We start from the raw sequence: 19,804 nt of genomic DNA on the forward strand, positions 1-19,804 counted from the left end.
ATTTTACATCCATCCATCCATCCATCCATCCATCCATCCATCTATCCTCTCTTTCAATCTATCAACTATCTATTGGTCTGCCTGTCTGTTCTCTCTTTCAATCAATTGTCCATCCTTCCATCTATCTATGCTCTCTCTCAATCTATCAATTTTACATCCATCTATCTATCCTCTCTTTCAATCTATCAATTTTCTATCCATCCATCCATCCATCCATCCATCTATCCTCTCTTTCAATCTATCAACTATCTATTGGTCTGCCTGTCTGTCCTCTCTTTCAATCAATTTTCCATCCATCCATCTATCTATGCTCTCTTTCAACCTATCAATTGTCTATCCATCCATCCATCCATCTATCCTTTCTTTCTTTCAATCTATCAACTGTCCATCCATCCATCCATCCATCCATCCATCCATCCATCATCTATCTATCATTATCCCATTAGTCCTCAACTTTTTCTTCGCTTAACTCAAGATTTAAATCAGAACAATTTCTTCCAGTCTTAGCAGACCCCTCTGTGGCGACATCGCAGTACCCCTCCAGGGCTCTGTGGACCTCAGGTTGAGAAACAGAGGTGGTATTCATCAGGTTCTGGAGAACCGGTAGCGGAAATTTAGAGTCGTTAGGAAAACCGGCAAAAACCACTTCTGACTGGCCCCGCCCCCATCTATTCTCTGCCTCCCAAGTCCCAGCTGATCAGGAGAAAATTGAGATTTTGCAATATCTTCCCCTACCATGCCCACCAAGCCATGCCCACCAAGCCATGTCATGTCCACCAAGCCACACCCACAGAACTGGTAGTAAAAATATTTGAATCCCACCACTGTTGAGAAGTACTGATCTATCGTCTACCATCTATCAATACACACATACATACATATGCACACAGACCAGAAAAAGGCAGTAGCAAACCATTTCTGGACTGTTTCCAAGAGACAAACTTGACTTGAAGAACAAGTGTTCCAATATCTCAGGGGTTGCCACAAAGAAGAGGGAGTCAAACTAGTCTCCAAGGCACCCGAGGGTAGAACAAGAAGCAATGGGTGGAAACTAATCAAGGAGAGAAGCAACTTAGAACTGAGGAGAAATTTCCTGACAGTGAGAACAATTAATCAGTGGAACAATTTGCCTCCAGAAGTTGTGAATGCCCCAACACTGGAAGTCTTTAAGATGATGTTGGATAACCATTTATCTGAAACGGCATAGGCAGGGGGTTGGACTAGAAGACTTCCAAGGTCCCTTCCAACTCTGCTATTGTATTGTATTGTATTGTATTGTATTGTATTGTATTGTATGTCAGAAAGTCACATCTATTTTTTTGAAAAGCTTACTCGCACTCAGCAAACAGCCAACAATACCATAAGTTGCTCAAGCCAATGTGAATTGGCAAAAAAAACTTGATTTACCCTTGTGGTTTCTAGTGCTTTATTCTAATGTTCGTTTTGAAATCACTTCTCTGGTGATGGATGGGTAGAAAAGCTTAGGTTGAGAAGTTCCAACAGTATTTTTTTCTCTCTCTCTTCACTAAAACAACGTTGGCAAGATCATCAGGCTGGTTTTAAGGAAAGCCGTTAATACTTCCTACTACAAAGAATAAAGACGTTTTGAAGTGTGTGTGTGGTGGTGGTGGTGGGGACAATCACAGGAACAATGTTTATTATTAACTGAATGCTTCTTAATCCTGGAAATCTTGTTTTAGAAAGCTACGCATAAAGAAACCAGGTTTCAACCTTCTGCTGAAGTGCTGTTTGTAATTAATTAGTAAATTAGGACTGTCCTCTTTAATGCTTATGACCATTCTACTTTGTTTTTAATGCCTCCAACACAACCCACCCCTAAGAATCCTAGAGCCAGCTTAATATAATTACAGAATACAGACTGAATTGGAAGGGCCCTTGGAGGTCTTCTAGTCCAACCCACCGCTCAAGCAGGAGACTCTAGACCCATGATGGCAAACCTATGGCACGCATGCCACGGGTGGCATGCAGAACCCTCTCTGAGGGTATGCCCGGTGTTACCCCAGCCCAGCTCAATCACGCATGCACATGCGCCTCCCGCCAGCCAGCTGGCCTTTGGACCTTTGCCGCGCATACGCTGGGGGCAGGGCGCAAACACGCTCACATTGCATTTTGGGGTTTTGTGTGCAGGCGCCCCCACCTCCACCCCATTTTGTGCCTGGAAGGCCTCCTACACCAACCTGGAAGCCAAAAATGGGAGGGGGGGCACATGCGCGGGGGACGCATGCACGCACAGGGGGCCATGCATGGGGGCGCTGGCATTGAATTTGGGCACTCAGCACCAAAAAGGTTAGCCATCACTGCTCCAGACCCTATCCTCGACAAACAGCTGACCAATCTTTTCTTGAAAACCTTCACTGTTTCACTGATTAATTGTTCTCACTGTCAGGAAATTTCTCCTTATTTCTAGGTTGGTTTTTCTCCTTGATTAGTTTCCATCCTTAGCTACTTGTCCCGGGTTTACGTGCTTTGGAGAAGAGGTCGACCCCCTCTCCCCAGTGACAGCCCCCCAAATATTGGGAGCCCTAGTCCTTTTCCGTCCGACTAGATGAAGAGGCAAATCCCATTTCACTTTTAGAAAAGGTGGGGTGAACAGCTCTGTCGATTATATCTCTTGCATGAGATCCAAGTCTAAAATCTCTGCTTTTTGAGTCCGAATGGACAATAGCAAGGAATCGTTCTTTAAAACCTTTCCAGCCTCCGTTAAAGAATCATTTGCGAATTAATCTTCCTTTTTACTGTTCTTGAGGACTGAGCTGGGCTGAGCTTGTCCCAATTTTGCAGCATCCATGTGCGTTAACGTTGCTCAGAGCCAACTGAGTGAGAATCGTGAGAAACTTATGTTGCAGTCCCAACGCAGGTCCAGGGCACCGTGTTGGAGAATGCAACCCAATTATGAGCATTAGAAATGTGCCCTCCTTGACTCCCACAGGAAAAAGGGAAAGTTTTACAACCTTATCATCAAACGCAGCTCTCATTAGTAAAGGAAAAAAAGTCCACTTCAAATTCCTTTCCTTTTCATATTTTTACAGTACCGGAAAGGCTGCTTTCAACATAAACCCTCATCTCTAACCTCTCCAATTAAGACTGACCTCCACGGATAAATTCAACTAAAACATGGCTCGGGGGCCTAAAACCTGCATTGATGTGGCCCCACTGGGCACCTCCCAGCTGTGCTATTAACACTGCTAAGAAATACTTGGTGGGGAAAGGCCAAGGTATTGAAGATTTTGCCTCTTTATGGCATTATTTCCACCTTCCTCCAATCACGTACCAAAATATCCATTCTTTTACGCAGGAAGTGAGTTGCAAGAGAGAGGCATCTGGTTGAAAGATGTATATGTTTTCAGGGGGCTCTGGGCATGCTTTCAGCATGATTGGGAAGGGGCTGGGCCACCAAAATATCCAATGCGGTCTTGGGCTGCATTAATAGAGGGGACAGAATCAAGATTATTAAATTAATAACAGTTTATAATGCCTTAGTATAAACAGAGGGATAGAATCAGGTATTAACCCTTCACATGATCTTGATTCTATCCCTCTGTTTATGCAGCCTAGAACTGTGTTGGCTTTTTTGGCAGCTGCTGCACACGGCTGGCTCCTATTTAAATGATTGTCCACTAAGACTCCAAGATCCCTCTCACAGTTACTACTATTGAGCAAGGTACCACCTATACGTATCTGTGCATGAACGTGAAATGAATGTGAAGATGACACATTGTGCTTTATCATCCCTCTAAGCAGAGTCCCATTTTATATCCATCTATTTTCTTGCAATATTTGAATAAAAAAAGGATCCATTTCTGTTGGTGGTTCGTCGAAGAGCTGATATGGTTCTAAATTACAGTAGCAGCCAAAATTGTGGAAACCTTTTAGGGAAAAGTGTATTTTTGAAGCTTGATGGCTAATAACGCCACTTTTTTTGGATTAGTACCATAAAATTATATATCAATGGAAGGATAATTCAATCAAGAATGTAATGCAACAGAGTTTGTTCAATTATCTGTATTCTATGAAAAGTTACAGCAATAAAACTCAGTTAATAGAAGCAATCGTTCAATCTTGGCTTCACATTACAACAGCTACAGAACTCAAAGACTTGGGTTCACTCCATGGGAAGACATTGTATTAATAATAAAGGTATTAACTGAAATCGTGATAATTTTTGTATATCTCGTTTTTTCTATGGTGATAATTTTTGTATATCTCTTTTTTTGTACGTGTTTCACTTTTCTTCTTTATAGTTGCTATTCTAATAACAAATCCTTCATAAAAGGTATTGCATTACATTCTTGATTAATTTATCTTTCCATCGATATATAATTTTATGGCCCTACTCACCCAAAAAGTGGTGTTATTAGACATCAAACCTCAAAAATACTGCATACTTTTCCCAAAAGGATTTCACAATTTTGGCCACTACTGTAGGTTGATTTTGAAAAAAAAAAGCCTAATTTTCATTTTGACAGTTGCAGTCTAGGCAAATTCAGCCTGATTCTCTTCTTCCTATAAAAGCTTGCTATCGCATTGGCCCGACCCAAATAGCGGTTTTGATCCTGGAAACAGATATGATGGCTTTAATCAGTCACCAATACAAAAGGTTTTTCAAAGGCTGTGGGAGCTTTCACTTCCCATCTAGATAAATGCTAGTTATGATTGAAGAAAAGACAAAATGCACAAGCCAGCAAGTGACTCTCTAAAGGATTGTGAGAGAATAATATGAAAAAAAAAACCTAACACTTTAGCTTAATAAAATGTAGGCTAATGTGCTGAACTCGATATGAAACTGAAAAGCCTAATCTCATTATAACCCCAAGTGGGATATGAAAGGTAACTGGAAGGAATGATATATTGTGACTGACTGCAAATAAATTGGGTATTTGCTCAGGATTTGGTCTTTTAATTGGGGGGAAAAATGTATAGCCATTGATCATGAACTTTTAACGGTTAGGCATGCTGGTTATTAATGTGCAGTGGAAAACAATAAAACAGCTTCCACATTAATGGGGATGCAAAACAAGATTCTTGCAGGTATTTTAAATGAAAAAGAAAACAAAAAAAACATAAAACTCAAACTTGATGCACTCCTGGGTCTTTTTCTGCTGTCAGTTTTCAGTGTTTCTATGTCTAACAGGGTTAATCGGGCTGTGGGAACAGAGTTAATGTATTGTACGAACCCAGAGATTGCATGTAAGGCAATAAAAAGAAGTTGTGCGAATGTAACGCTAATAGGGAAAACGCTGAATCAAGACAGGCTAATGGGATTCCTTTTAAAGCAGCTTCCACATTAATGGTGGTGGAAAAACAAGATTCTTGCAGGTAGCTGGATCTGGGTTTTGGAGAACTATGATGAGAATAGCTTACACAATGTGAGAATGTTTCCCAATGAGAAGCCACCACAAGATGTCACTCTACGCCACCTTTAGTTACTGTACCAAGAAAGCATCTAGATTTAATATGCAAGTAATATGCAACTCCCAAAAATTCTAGGGCAGGGCTGTCAAACTCAAGACCCACGGACCTATTTGTCCCAAAGGTGATTTTTCAATAGGCAACTGGACTGTCTTGCTTTTCTTTGAAGACGTTTCGCTTCTCATCCAAGAAGCTTCTTCCGCTCTGACTGGATGCAGTGGTGGGCTTCAGCCGGTTCGCACCTATTCGGGAGAACCGGTTGGTAACTTTCCAGGCAGTTCAGAGAACCGGTTGTTGGAAGAAATCTCCTTTTGTTTTTCCCCACTTTACAGGGCTAATCCTGTCAGGAAGGCAGGAAGGAAACCTTCTGGTGTGGTTTGTAGCCTCATCTTTGTTGACCTGCTTACAGAAATTGTCTCTCCGGTTAACCCTGATTACATTGTAACAGCTAAGGCGAAGCACCCATAGACGGGAGTGACGTTGAGTTGGCCACACCCACCCAGTCACGTGACCACTGAGCCCTGCCTACCCAGCTGGCCATTAGGGCAAAGAACCAGTTGTTAAAATATTTGAATCCCACAAATGGACTGGGTGGTAAGGAATGATTCCATCCCACTATCCAGACAGAGCTGAAAAAGTTTCTTGGATGAGAAGCGAAACGTCTTCCAAGAAAAACAAGGAAGTCCAGTTGCCTCCTGAAAAAAGCACTCATGACCTATAAATTCACGGAGAAATTCATACAATTGTTTAATTATTTTTTAAATTTTTTTAATCCCGCTTTTATTATTGTTATAGATAACTCAAGGCAGTAAATATTCCTTCTTCCTCCTATCTTCACCACAAGAGCAGCCCTGTGAGGTGCGTTGGGCTGAAAGAAGGTGACTGACACAAAGTCACCCAGCCAATTTTCATACCCGAGGCAGGACTAGAACTCACAGTCTCCTGGTGATTGGATCAAAGTCATTTCGCCAGCTTGCATGCATGAGATGGGACTAGAACTCACAATCTATTCGTTTCTTTTCTTTTTTTCTTTTTTATTAACAAACATGTAAAATACACAGACACAAAACCTAGACATACACCACATTTACACAATACAATACGAACAGGAGCTTCCTTTCTAATAGCAATTATCAATTGATACTGCTCACCTTATATTATTTCCCCTTCTATTGTATTTCATTTGGATTTCACCATTCTTAACTCTCTTATTTTACTCATAACTATTATTTTTTGAGTTTTGTTATATTCCTTCATTGATTCTTGTTTCTTTCCTCCATCCACCTATGCCATTTACCCCATATTTGGTAGAATTCTGATTCTTCTTTTCCCTGGATTTCTTTAGTTAATTTGTCCTTTTCAGCACAATCCATAACCTTTCTTATTATTTCATCTTCGCTTGGAATTAATTTGTTTTTCCATTTCTGGGCAAAGGCAATCATTGCCGCCGTAATTATATGTAGTATTAAATACTGGATTTCTTTTTTGTATTTCGCAGACATTATTCCTAATTAAAAAAAACTTCAGGTTTCCATTCTATTTTAACCCGTTATTGCCTCCAGCCAATTTTTGATCCTTTCCCAAAAAAATTTAGCCTCCTCACAGGTCCACCATAAATGGTAATATGTTCTGTGTAGTGATTCGCATTTCCAACATTTTGGGGAGGTATTTGTTAAGATTTTAGCTTGTTGGTGCCAGGTGCCATCTGTAAAACATTTTGTACAGGTTTTCCTTGTATGCAAATGATAGTGTCATTTTTAAGTTTGTTCCCCAAAATTTTTCCCATTTGTCTAATTCAATATTATAGCCAAAGTTCTGTGCCCATTTTATCATTTGTTCTTTCACAATTTCCTCTTCCATTTTATACTTCAGGAGGAATTTATATATTCTCAATCTATTCGTTTCTAATCTGGTGCCAAGTTCAGATAGGTGTCTTGAGATGTGAGGCAATTTTCTTAGAATTCATCTTCCAATGTAGATGATGTCTATGCACAAGAAACTAGTCAGGTAATCCTCAGTAAATTGGCGCTAGAAAAGAGTCAACAGAATTCAAGAGGGGTTGGACTGAGACCATTTATGGCAGTGGGTCTCAAGCTTCCTAATGCCGCGACCCTTTAATACAGTTCCTCATGTTGTGGTGACGCCCATCCATAAAATTATTTGATGTTTTCCGTATTTTTTCAAAAATATGTGTTTCCCGATGGTCTTAGGCGACCCCTGTGAAAGGGTCGTTCGACCCGCAAAGGGGTCGCGACCCATAGGTTGAGAACTGCTGATTTATTGGAACGTAATTGTCAAACTCCAGGGGAATCAGAAGATTCGGGCAGTTCAAATTATCAAGATTTATTGCAAGCTTAAGCTCTCTACAAGAATCTGAGCTACTAACCAGCGAAACGAACGGGAATTAAGACGGCATTCAAGATGGGTGGGACTTAGATCTCTTGTGGAAATGCAGGGACTCATCACTGATGAAACATTTGATCCCTCCCCCAGGCTCAGCCTGGTCACCTTTAATTCCACCACCCAGCTCTGCCTGATCTTCTCTTCTAAATATCATGAGATCATTACACCTAGTTAGCACATCTCCCAGTAAATGGGTCTGGATTTCCAAAGCTCCTAACTCTTTGATGGCACCTATGGCACATGTGACACAGGTGGCATGCAGAGCCCTCTCTCCGGGCAAACGAGCCGTCGCCCCAGCTCAGCTCCACCACCCATGCGCCTCCCGCCAGCCAGTTGGTTTTCGGGTCTCTTTTGCGCATGCGCATGGGGCCATGCGGGAGACACGTGTGCATGTACAAGGGGTGGGGGCGACAGGAGGGCATGCGAAGGGGGGTCGTATGCACATGTGTGAGGGAGGGGGAGTGCAGGGGGGTCTGGCGCGCATGCGCGGGGCACACATAGGGGGGTTGAACACACATCGCATTATGGGTGCGTGCGCACGCTTTCCGCACACGGCGACGAAAAGGTTAGGCATCACTGTCCTAACTTATTCTTAGATTGGGATCTTCTTTGATGGAGGATTGCACACGCACCCAATAAAGCCAACTGTTTAAAAAACAGTCTTGTGAATATAGTTCTTTGGCAACGTGTAAATTGTATGTCAGTGCTCAAAAACAACAAGGAGGCAGGATTTAAAACCCAGAGATAAAAACCATTTAGGCTAAAATCTGGAACGAGCTCCCTGTCGAGATCCGGACCCTTACTGCCCTCCCGGCCTTCCGCAAAGCCACCAAGCTCTGGCTGTTCCAGCAGGCTGGGGGGGTCTGAGAAACATCTACCTCCACGGAAATTGTGAATGTTGGTTTTGTTTTTAATATGTTGTCTTTGTCTCGTTTCCCCCTTTCCCTTGTCTTTTGTGAGCCGCCCGGAGTCCTCCGGGAGTGGGCGGCATACAAGACAAATAAATAAATAAATAAATAAATAAATAAATAAATAAATAAATAAATAAATAAATAAATAAATAAATAAATAAATAAATAAATAAATAAATAAATAAATAAAATCTGCAACGGCAATGACAGAACTTTAAAGGTGGGAGAGGCAAGCACATTCACCTGGCCATCGACCCCAAATGGTCTCAAACAGATGTCCGAAACATGATTATTAAAAAGCAGAAATTATGCAACCAGACCCGATTATTGATTATGCAACAGCATTATCTCGCAGCCTGGAATACGCTCAGACCACTACTTTAGGGAGGAAAAAAAACAGCGCTTCTAAGCCATTAAATTGCAAAACAATTTTATAATGAGAGATTATGTGCTTTCCCATTTCAATCTCTTTAGTAGTATTTTTTAAAAAAACCACCATGGGAAGGAAGAAAGCTCACTCCAAGTCAGGAAGAATAATAAATATGTATATTTTCATCTCAAACAACACATTTCTTTTTCTTTCCCAGGCTGTTGATTCGGTAGGTAAAGTATTTCATCCTAAAAGCTGATTTGGAGAATCACTCTTAAGCCAAAGGACATATAAATCTTTTCATCAATCGTACAACTCATATACTTGATTATAAAAATAGAAAACTATATGTTACCATTTTATATGGTGCCAGTTCAAGAGGAAGGCAGGATATTAAGCCATCATCTATCAACAAATTAATATTCCTGATTCCAAGTTATTATAGTTAGAAGATGCTAATTGTTATAACAGGTGAAACTTGAAAAATTAGAATATCGTGCAAAAGTTCATTTATTTCAGTAATGGAACTTAAAAGGTGAAACTAATATATGAGATAGACTCATTACATGCAAAGCAAGATAGTTCAAGCCGTGATTTGTCATCATTGTGATGATTATGGCTTACAGCTCATGAAAACCCCAAATCCACCATCTCAGAAAATTAGAATATTACATTCAATCAATAAAATTACTGAAATAAATGAACTTTTGCATGATATTCTAATTTTCCAAGTTTCACCTGTAGTTTCCCCATTTGTGGTTAATAACAAATTTCATAATTTTTTCCTTCTTGTGAGAAGAAAAGTAAAAGGGCCTTTATGTGTAGAAAAATCTCTGTTTAATAAAATATAATCCTCTGAACATATCTTTGCGCTAGAAAAGTAGGTTTCAAACTTCTCTTTTTTTAAAAAAATTCCTTCTAAAAATGTTAACACTTAAGGGGGGAAAAATACCAAGGCTTATCAAAGAGAAAAGAACCAAATCCCCATCAATGTACTGACATTCCTGTGAAGAGGAAACATTTAGAGACTGAAGCCATTTCAAAAATTGCACACTACAAAAATCAGAAGTTGCGGCTATTTGTTGCTTCCTAGATTTGAACTGTTGCCACAATCCGGTGTAGAAACGGTTGTTTGAATGATTGGGAGCCTAATCAAGCTGCAACACACATCTGCGAATAGGTAAGTTCCATTTTCTCCAAGTACCTCCTCTCCAAACACTTCTTGTTGTTATCTCTAGATCAGTGGTTACCAACTGATGGTCCGTGGACCACTGGTGGGCCGAGAAAAACATTTGGTGGTCCGCAGAAAAATTATTTGCATTTTTTGGTATTGCACTAAATCAGGGGTCCTCAAACTACGGCCCCTGGGCTGGATACATGCAATGAACGTTTGTGTTGCTGCAGAGTGTCGCCCCCTTCGGGGTCTTTTTGTGCGGGTCAGAAGGGGGCTTGAAATTCCGACTTGGGGTCCGCTTTGGCCTCCTGGTATAGGGCTTTGGGCGAAGGCTGGAGGGAAGTGCCGCTGGTGGCGAAGAGCTGGAGGGCTTTGTTCCAGTGGGACTGCATCATAGCCTGGAACTGGCTGACCATCTCAGCCCGCTGAGCCTCCAGGCGCCGATACCTGGCCTTGCACTCCCACAGGTCTTCCCTCTGCTTGGAAAGCCTATGCTCCTAGTCCTCACTGAGGTGCTTCTGATGAGCCTCCTTCTCGGACAGATCCAATTTGAACTGAGCCAGCTGTTTTGCCAACTCTTTCTTCTGGTGGCTGCTTAACTCCAACAACTGCTTTCTGTTGGGGCCCTAAGCGGGCAGGCAAGGAGTGGCTGGGAAGGGAGGGGTGAGTAGAGGCTGGCAAGGCGCCCCTTGACATGAGTGACATCGAGTTGGCCATGCCCATCCAGTCACATGACCCCTCTAGCCACGCCCACCCAGCCTGTCATTAGGCAGATCATATTAGTGGTTCGTGGGATTTAAAATTATGAATTTAGTGGTCCCTGAGGCCTAAAATGTTGGGGACCCATGCTCTAGATCACACCTTCCCTCACTCCTCAGCCTCCCCCGAAAGCCGTATCTTGGAGAAAGGAAAGAAGGAAGCAATTATGGACACTTTCACACAATTAGCAGAGAATCAATTTCCAAAATTAGAAGGACGCAGCAGGAAACCAGATGCTATTGTGTCATTTCTGCCAAGAGGAAAATCCCAGATTCAAATTCCCGAGGACACTTTCTGCACAACTCCAAAGCTTCATTATTATTCTACTGGCATTTTGGGGCTGATCCTATCAGAGTCCCCCCCCCCCCCCCAAATAGAATATCCGTAGTTTGGGGTTGAACTATGGGGTCCTTGGGTTCTCTCTCTGAGCTTGGTGGTTTTGTTTTGCAGAAGTTTCATTATCCAATTAGGTAACTTCATCAGTGTTGGAGATATAAACAACCTGATCACGAAACCACCAAGAACACTTCCACCAGTCCTGAAGGTCAAGCCATTTAAACTGAGAGCGAACCCCATTCCCTTCTAGCACTGATGATGTTACCTACTTGGGTAATGAAACGTCTGCAAGAAAACACAGTGCACCAAGGACCCTACAGGTATTTGTTACGTATGAATGGTAAATTCCTATCCAACAATTCCAGACTTCTGTCCTGAAAGCAGTTGTCCACGGTTACATTTACACAATGGATTCAGTCTGGTTACTGAAAACCCATGTTCTCCATTTGCACCAAACTCTGGAGTGCCTCGAGCAATTTCAAACGAACTTGGTACACAGATGACTTACCCTCTGGAAACAAATACTGGGGGGGGGGTAAGACACCCCTGGTGTGTGTGTGTCTATGTCTGTGTGTTCCAGCATAACTCTGGAACGCCTGGGCTGTTAAGGAGAGTGAGTGCAGTGTCCTAGAGCAGCAATTGTTTGTGATGTCAGTTCCTTTGCAGCTTCCTTTAGAAAGACGGCTGTGATATTTGCATTCCAGTGGACCAATGGGGAAGTGACTGATGGATTTGGGGCAAAGTGCTAGGATTGTAGACAGGGCGGGAAAGAGGACCACATGGGGGGGGGGAGAGGGCAGGGATGATGGGCATGGGAGTAGGGGGAAGCAAGGCTTCCCTTTCAGACAAATGCTTCAAAGTCTATAAATATCCAGGCAATACTGGGTTATCAGCTAGTATAGATGGCTGTGTCTATGTGTGTGTTCCAGCATAACTCTGGAACGCCTCGAGCAATTTCAACCAAACTTGGTACACAGATGACTTACTCTCTGGAAAAAAAATACTGTGGGGGTAAGACACCCCTAACACTCCTCAGTGTGTGTGTGTGTTCTGTTTAGATACATTAGATACATAATGGCTCTTTTATAGAACTAGTGACTTTTCTCTTAAAGCAGGGGTCGGCAACCTTAAACATCCAAAGAGCCACAAAGGTCCTAACCAGAAGCCCCCCATTCAATTCTGGAGCCGATCGGAAGTCCAGTTCCCCCATCATAGAGTCTCCTCCTAGTGCGGCGTCCTTTTTCCACTACTTGTCCTAACTGAAAGCCCTATCGATTGTGGAGACGACCGACGACAGGGAGCCGCAGCAGAGCGATGAAAGAGCCACATGCGGCTCCAGAGCCGCAGGTTGCTGAACCATGTCCTAAAGCGACAGGGGGATTTTCTCCTAAAGCCAATAGCATGAACAAAGACTTGCCTTCCACGGGGCCATCATTCATAATTATTATTATAATCAATAGCCAATAGCATTCAGTATTCCCAGATCTCGGAAAGTGTTTTGGGGCGTTCCAAAGCCATCTAGGACAACATCCAAATAAATGAAGCATAGAAAGTACGACAAAGAAGCATTCATTCACATACCTAGCAAGGCCTGGAACAAACTGCTTTTGAAGATGCCCATCACTTTCTTAATGGCTTTTTTCAGTTGTTGTTCCTCTGGCTTTTTTAACTTCTTACAATAATCTTCCAGAAGTGCTAAAGCTCGATCAGTGTCTAAAGAAAAAAGGAATTAGAACAATAATTAGGGGGGAAAAGTTTTTTAAAGCAAAACAGAAGAATGCATTTGCCAAACAAGGATTGCTCATTCGTACAAAACTTGGTTTTGCTCAGTTCTACAGGGAAGTGGGACAGATTAATGGTAATGTTTAAATAAAGGTAAAGGTTCCCCCCCCCCCCCCGGACATATGGGCTAGTCGTTCCCGACTCTTGAGGGCGGTGCTCATCTCCGTTTCAAAGCCAAAGAGCCAGCGCTGTTCGAAGATGTCTCCGTGGTCATGTGGCCGGCATGACTAAATGCTGAAGCTGCTAACTTTACTGAAACTTCTAGAACATGGCTGTCATTCCCGGCCTGCGGACCAGATGTGTCACGCGGTGGCCACGCCCACAGTCGGTTTAGTAAAGGGGGGGGAAGTCCCAATATATCATGTGACGATGCCGTGACGACGTGAGTTTGACCCCTAGTTCTAGAAGAATTGGTAATGGAAAAACAGCACTAAATCACAGGCAAACTTAAATACAGATTCACAACAGTTCATTTAGTGACCAAAGTTACAATGGCACTGGAAAAAAGTGACTTATGGCCATTTTTCACATTTATGCCTGTTGCAGCATCCCCAACCAAATTCAAAGGCTTGGTAACTGACTCATATTTATGATGGTTGCAGTGTCCCAAAGTCATGCGATCCCCTTTGGCGACCTTCTGACAAGCAATGTGAATGGGGAAGCCAGGTTCACTTAACAACTGCAATGATTCACTTAACAAATGTGGCAAGAAAAGTCCTAAAATGGACTTTCGCTGTTTCCAGGGTGGCCCTGAGGGCCAGATCCAGAAGTGGCATTCAGCAGGTACTGACCAGTTCTGGAGAACTGGTAGCGGAAATTTTGAGTAGTTCGGAGAACCGGTAAATACCACCTCTGACTGGCCACGCCCCCATCTATTCTGCCTCCCGAGTCCCAGCAGATTGGTAGGGAATGGGGATTTGCAGTATCCTTCCCCTGAAGAGTGAAGGGAATTAGGATTTTGCAGTATCCTTCTCCTGGAGAGGGGAGGAAATGGGAATTTTGCAGTATCCTTCTCCTAGAGTGGGGTGGGAATGGAGATTTGCAGTATCCTTTCCCTGGAGTGAGGAGGAAATGGAGATTTTGCAGTATCCTTCCCCTGAAGAGGGGAGGGAATGAGGATTTTGCAGTAACCTTTCCCTGGGGAGGGGAGGAAATGGGGATTTTGCAGTATCCTTCCCCTGGAGAGGGAAGGAAATGGAGATTTTGCAGTATCATTCCCCTGAAGAGGGGAGGGAATGAGGATTTTGCAGTAACCTTTCCCTGGAGAGGGGAGGGAATGGGGATTTTGCAGTATCCTTCTCCTGGAGTGGGGTGGGAATGGGGCTTTGCAGTATCCTTTCCCTGGAGTGGGGAGGAAATGGAGATTTTGCAGTATCCTTCCCCTGAAGAGGGGAGGGAATGAGGATTTTGCAGTAACCTTTCCCTGGAGAGGGGAGGGAATGGGGATTTTGCAGTATCCTTCCCCTGGAGAGGGGAGGAAATGGAGATTTTACAATATCCTTCCCCTGCCACACCCACCAAGCCCTACCCACCATGCCATGCCCAGCAAGCCCCGCCCACAGAACTGGTACTAAAAAAAATTGAATAACCACCACTGGCCAGATCTAATCACCCCGCGGGCCGAATCCAGCCCCCGAGCCTTGAGTTTGATACCCCTGCCAAAGAGAGAAGAAAATAGGTTGGGGAACCAGAATGGTCTAACCACTAAACGCCCCTAAATTACACAGCCCATTAGGATTGACAATCTCCATTCGTGAGATCCCACATAGACAAAGACGCAGGTAACACAAGAGACAGAAGTGAAAAATAGAACAACTGATTCAATGCCCAAAGGCCACTTTGGAAATGAATCAATATAAACTGAAGCCAGTCAAGCGATGTTAAAAAAAGAATGGAAAAAATGAGGTTGCAGTTCAATCAGTTTCTGCAATGCCAAAAGTCTTAATTTGGGAGCCTGAGTGGCATTTTCACAGCCTCTCCTGTCGCTGAGGTTACCTGTTTCGATCTTCTCAGTACAGAAATACCATTCTGAATTCACTCTGAATCAAAGTTGTCATGTCTGCATCCCATTCTTCTGCAAGATAAATTTAGCTGACAACACCTTGCTTAAAGAACTGGAAATATTTTTCAAGAATGAACATGGATTTGATCCATTTTAAGTTTTTTCTGCAAACATTTCAACTTTGTTTCCTTTTTGCAATACATCTCTCTATATAAAAGCCAAATACCACAACTCATCACGAAATATCCAAAACCGTAAAGCCTACAAATTTGAAATTTGGCACATATGTTCTTCTTGGCTTCTAGGTACTCGTTAAGAAAGGATTTTCTGAAATGACCATTAAATCATTATTATTTCTTGTACAGTAATTAACACGCTCTGATGCTAAGGAGTTCTACTCTCCCTCCCCACCTGAAAAGAACTCTGTTCCAACTGCCAGTTGCCTCACATTCCATTACCTCAGTTCAAACTGGCAGATGTTCCACTCCTTCACTCAGGAGCGATCTGGGGCTTCTTACAATACTAAACGGCGGTACCTCACCAAAATGTCTATGCCTTCCACCTATGGAACTGCTTCCAGACTCCAAGGCGGCAGGAGCGATATTCCCTTATGTCAGTGGTTCCCAAACTTGGCAACTTTAAGACTTGTGGACTTCAACTCCCAGAATTCTCCAGCCAGCTCTGCTGCTTGCTGGAGAATTCTGGGAGTTGAAGTCCACAAGTCTTAAAGTTGCCAAGTTTAGGAACCACTGCCTTATTTGTTCCAATCACCAACCACCACTGAGCCAACGCACTGAGCCGGATTGAACCAGATTTCTCCAGCATTGCCCAATCACAGTTCGTCGTGAAGCACGGGTATCCAGCTAGCCTTCCCTATGAGAATACAGCAAGTCCAGTCAATCCACCATATTTTGGCCTGAACTGTCTGTCGCTAAGTGAGGTAGTTATTCAGTGCCACGTCCAATTTTACGACCTTTCTTCCCGTAGCCATTAAGCAAATCGCTATGATCCAGCTTTCCCCGTTGTCTGAAGATCACCATGGGGATCATCTCATCCCAGGACACTCCAATTGTAAGGGTGAACAACGATCGTAAGTCACCGTTGTAACTTCAAACCATCACTAAAGAAAGTTGTAAGTCGAGAACTACCTGTAATCCAATTGGAAAGTGCCCAGCCAATGGCTGGTTGTGAACAAGGACACCCAGTCCTCCTGCTTTCTTTGATTGATGAATAAAGGTGACAAGGTCTTCCTTAGCTCTTTGTAGGACACATCCAGCTACAACTCGGGTGTATGTTTTAACAATGCATTTATTTGTCATCAACTGGGCATCCTTTCCGTTCTGCCTGACTAAGCATTCTCCATATGCCAGTTGGGGACAAGCCAAACTCAAGCCTCCCCACCTCCAAAAAAAACCCACAGTTAAATCACAGCCGAAGGCCACAAACAACTGGAATTCAGAGAGGAAATTTTACGCCTGCAGGTTCCAAACAGGCTCAGACACATATTAAATATGCTTAGACCCGTGATGGCGAACCTGTGGCACACATGCGGAAGTGGCACGCAGAGCCACCTATCTGGGCACGCCAGCCGTCGCCCATTGCTCTTCTGGGTTCTGGCGTGCACATGCGTGCTGGCAAGCTTGTCTTCACACACATGGGAGCGCCGGAAACTGGAAGAGCAGTCCCCTGGTGGGCATGTGTGGGCCAGAAAGCTGGGTTACACCACAAAACCGCGTTCGACTAAACCGCACTCGACGAAACCGCGTAGCTGATGCCATCAACAGCACGACAACAGCGCGGAGACAGAAGCACGCTGTAAACGCTAAAGCTAAAATTAACCCCTAAACCTAACCCCTCTAAACCTAAACCTAATCCTAAACCTAACCCTAACCCTTAACCTAACCCTAACCCTTAACCTAACCCTAAACCTAAACCTAATCCTAACCCTTAACCTAACCCTAACCCTTAACCTAACCCTAACCCTAAACCTAACCCTTACCTTAAGTTGAATCGGCTTGCTTTCAAAGCGCTATTTAAAGCGCCCTGCTTTCTCCGCGCTCGCTGTTGTCGCCCTGTTGATGACGTCAGCGACGCGGTTTAATCGGGCGCAGCTTAGTCGAGCGCGGTTTTGTCGTGCCACGGAAAGCTGAGCTTCCGGTTTCCGGCATGTGCGCCAGTTAGCTGGTCTTCGTGTGCGCACGCATGCCAGAAACTAGACCAGACATGTTCTTCCAGTTTTCGGTGCTCCTCCGCGTGCATGCGCACTCCCTTTTTAGCACACGGTGCTGAAAAGGTTAGCCAACACTGGCTTAGACCTACATGATATTTCTTCCTAAAATTGGTAAAATAATAATTGGAAGCTTGCATCCTGCCAAATATTTCACTGCTGAAAATATTTCACCTATCTGGAAGTTTTCCAGGTTGAGAAAAACCTATACTGCTGATCTAGAAATCTCAGCCTTACTCACTATGCCGGCTGGGACCCCTGGAAATTCTGGGGCCTGGAATACAGGTAGTCCTCAACGTACGACCACAATTGAACCCAACATTTCTGTTGTTAAGGGAGACATTTGTTAAGCGAGTTTCGCCCCATTTTACGACTTTTCTCGCCAATTCTGTTAAGTGAATCACTGCAGTTCTTAAATTAGTAACACGGTCTGGCTTCCCTCTTGACTTTGCTTGTCAGAAATCCACAAAAGGGGATCCCATGACCCTGGGACAATGGAATTGTCATAAATGTGGGTCGGTTGTCAAGCATCCCAATCACGTGACCATGGGGGTGCCTGCATCTTCGTATGTGTGAAAAATGGCAGTTACTTTTTTTCAGTGCAACTTTGTAACTTTGAACGGTCACTAAATGAACTGTTGGAAATCAAGGACTACCTGTAGCTGGAAACGGCACCAGAAGGCAGAACATGAAGCAATGGAGGGAAACTAATCCAGGAGAGAACCAGCCTAAAATTAAGCAGAAATGTTCCTGAACGTTTAATCAGTGGAAAGGCTTGCCTTCAGAAGTTGGGGGTGCTCCATCATTGGAGGTTTTTAAGAAGACATTGGACAACGCATGTGCCCGCCAGCTGAGTTCACCCTTTTTTAAAGCCATTTTTTGCCCTCCCCAGGCTTCAGAGGCTTTATAGGAGCCTGGGAAGGGCGAAAAGAGCCTCCCCCACCCACACCGGAGGCACTCCAGAGCCAAGGTGGCGCAGTGGTTAAATGCAGCACTGCAGGCTACTTCAGCTGACTGCAGTTCTGTTCAGCTGTTCAAATCTCACCGGCTCAAGGTTGACTCAGCCTTCCATCCTTCCGAGGTGGGTAAAATGAGGACCCGGATTGTTGTTGGGGGCGATATGCTGACTCTGTAAACCGCTTAGAGAGGACTGAAAGCCCTCTGAAGCGGTATATAAGTCTAACTGCTATTGCTATTTATGAGCTTCCCTGAAGCCTCCAGAGTGCAAAAAAACGGCCCTATGGGCAAACCAGAAGTTCAGGAACGGACTTCCAGTTTGCTTGGAGGGTTGTTTTGACTACTCCGAAGGCTTCAGAGTAACCTCCTGAAGGTCCCTGAAGCCTCTGGAGGGCATCCGGGTGGGGTGGGGGGTCCTATAAAGCCTCTGGAGCCTGGGGAGGGCGAAAAAAGCATGCAAAAAATGGGGGTCCCGCCTTTAGTGCGTGGATGCGCACTGGGGGGGTCGCGCATTGCATTATGGGTGCAGCACGCCCGCACATGACCCACCCTGCACTCCCCCCACTTATGGCACGCGAGCCAAAAAAGGTTCGCCATCACTGGACTAGAAGACCTCCAAGGTCCCTTCCAACTCTGCTATTCTGAAATCCAGAGGTTGTCCATGTCTACCGAACAAAATATTCCAATATTCCCATTATAAGTATAGAAATAATATTTTTTTTTTGAGCTTGCCTGCTGCCCCATATGCATAGACATGTGCATTCAAGTCTGCATTGATGGAGATAAAGAAGCAAAGCCATAATCTGTTCCCTCCAGAAACCAGACCTATCAATTAGTGGTATCAATTACAGAAGTGCTTAGCAATACATTCTTCTGGAAAGTATCTCTGTTTTCCTGTCTAGCTTATAGACTTTTCACTTTTTGTTAGTTTCAATACAAACAAGTTGTATTTGTTTGTATTTTTGAACTCACTCAAGATTGATTAAGTGTTGTTACCTTACTGGGCTTCTTAATCTCTGTTGGCAATAATAATTGGCACCACCACCATCTTATTCACACCTTATTTAAAAAAAATCCACAACAAACCTAAATATTTCAGTGTCCTTATGACTGTACATTCAGCAAAAAAATGTTCTAATTGCTTTCTAGGATTGTTATTTTTATTTTCTTAATTTTCAAAACTACATCCAATTTCTTATACATATACATGGTGCGTGTGTATGTATGTATGTGTATGTGTATATGTGTGTGTGTATGTGTGTGTGTATGTATGTGTGTGTGTGTATGTATGGATGGATGTATGGATGTATGTAAAAAACAAATTCTTTTTGAAATTCTCAGTCATTCTTAGTCATTTTATTTTCTAAGGGTGTTTGCGGGGGATAGATACTTCGGGGCCTGGACGCTTTCTGAGAAATCAAAAGAAGTCTTCTTTTGATTTCAACCTTCTAAT

The 19,804-nt window shown here is 43.4% G+C and overlaps 1 protein-coding gene across 8 annotated transcripts in view; it reads right to left on the reverse strand.

Moving 5' to 3' along the window:
* Nucleotides 1-19,804, reverse strand: part of DLG2 (discs large MAGUK scaffold protein 2) — a 1,057,900-nt gene that overhangs the window by 1,024,501 nt on the left and 13,595 nt on the right. For all 8 annotated transcript variants that reach the window (XM_087721030.1, XM_087721029.1, XM_087721034.1 and 5 more), the window contains exon 3: nucleotides 12,965-13,096. In XM_087721030.1, coding sequence (XP_087577156.1) covers nucleotides 12,965-13,096 — 132 coding nt within the window. The remainder of the gene's footprint in view (nucleotides 1-12,964; nucleotides 13,097-19,804) is intronic.

The sequence above is a fragment of the Thamnophis sirtalis genome, unplaced genomic scaffold, assembly GCF_051295495.1.
Source record: "Thamnophis sirtalis isolate CommonGarterSnake01/CBP01778 unplaced genomic scaffold, rThaSir2_p1.2 scaffold_8, whole genome shotgun sequence".
In the NCBI taxonomy this organism is placed as follows: domain Eukaryota; kingdom Metazoa; phylum Chordata; class Lepidosauria; order Squamata; family Natricidae; genus Thamnophis; species Thamnophis sirtalis.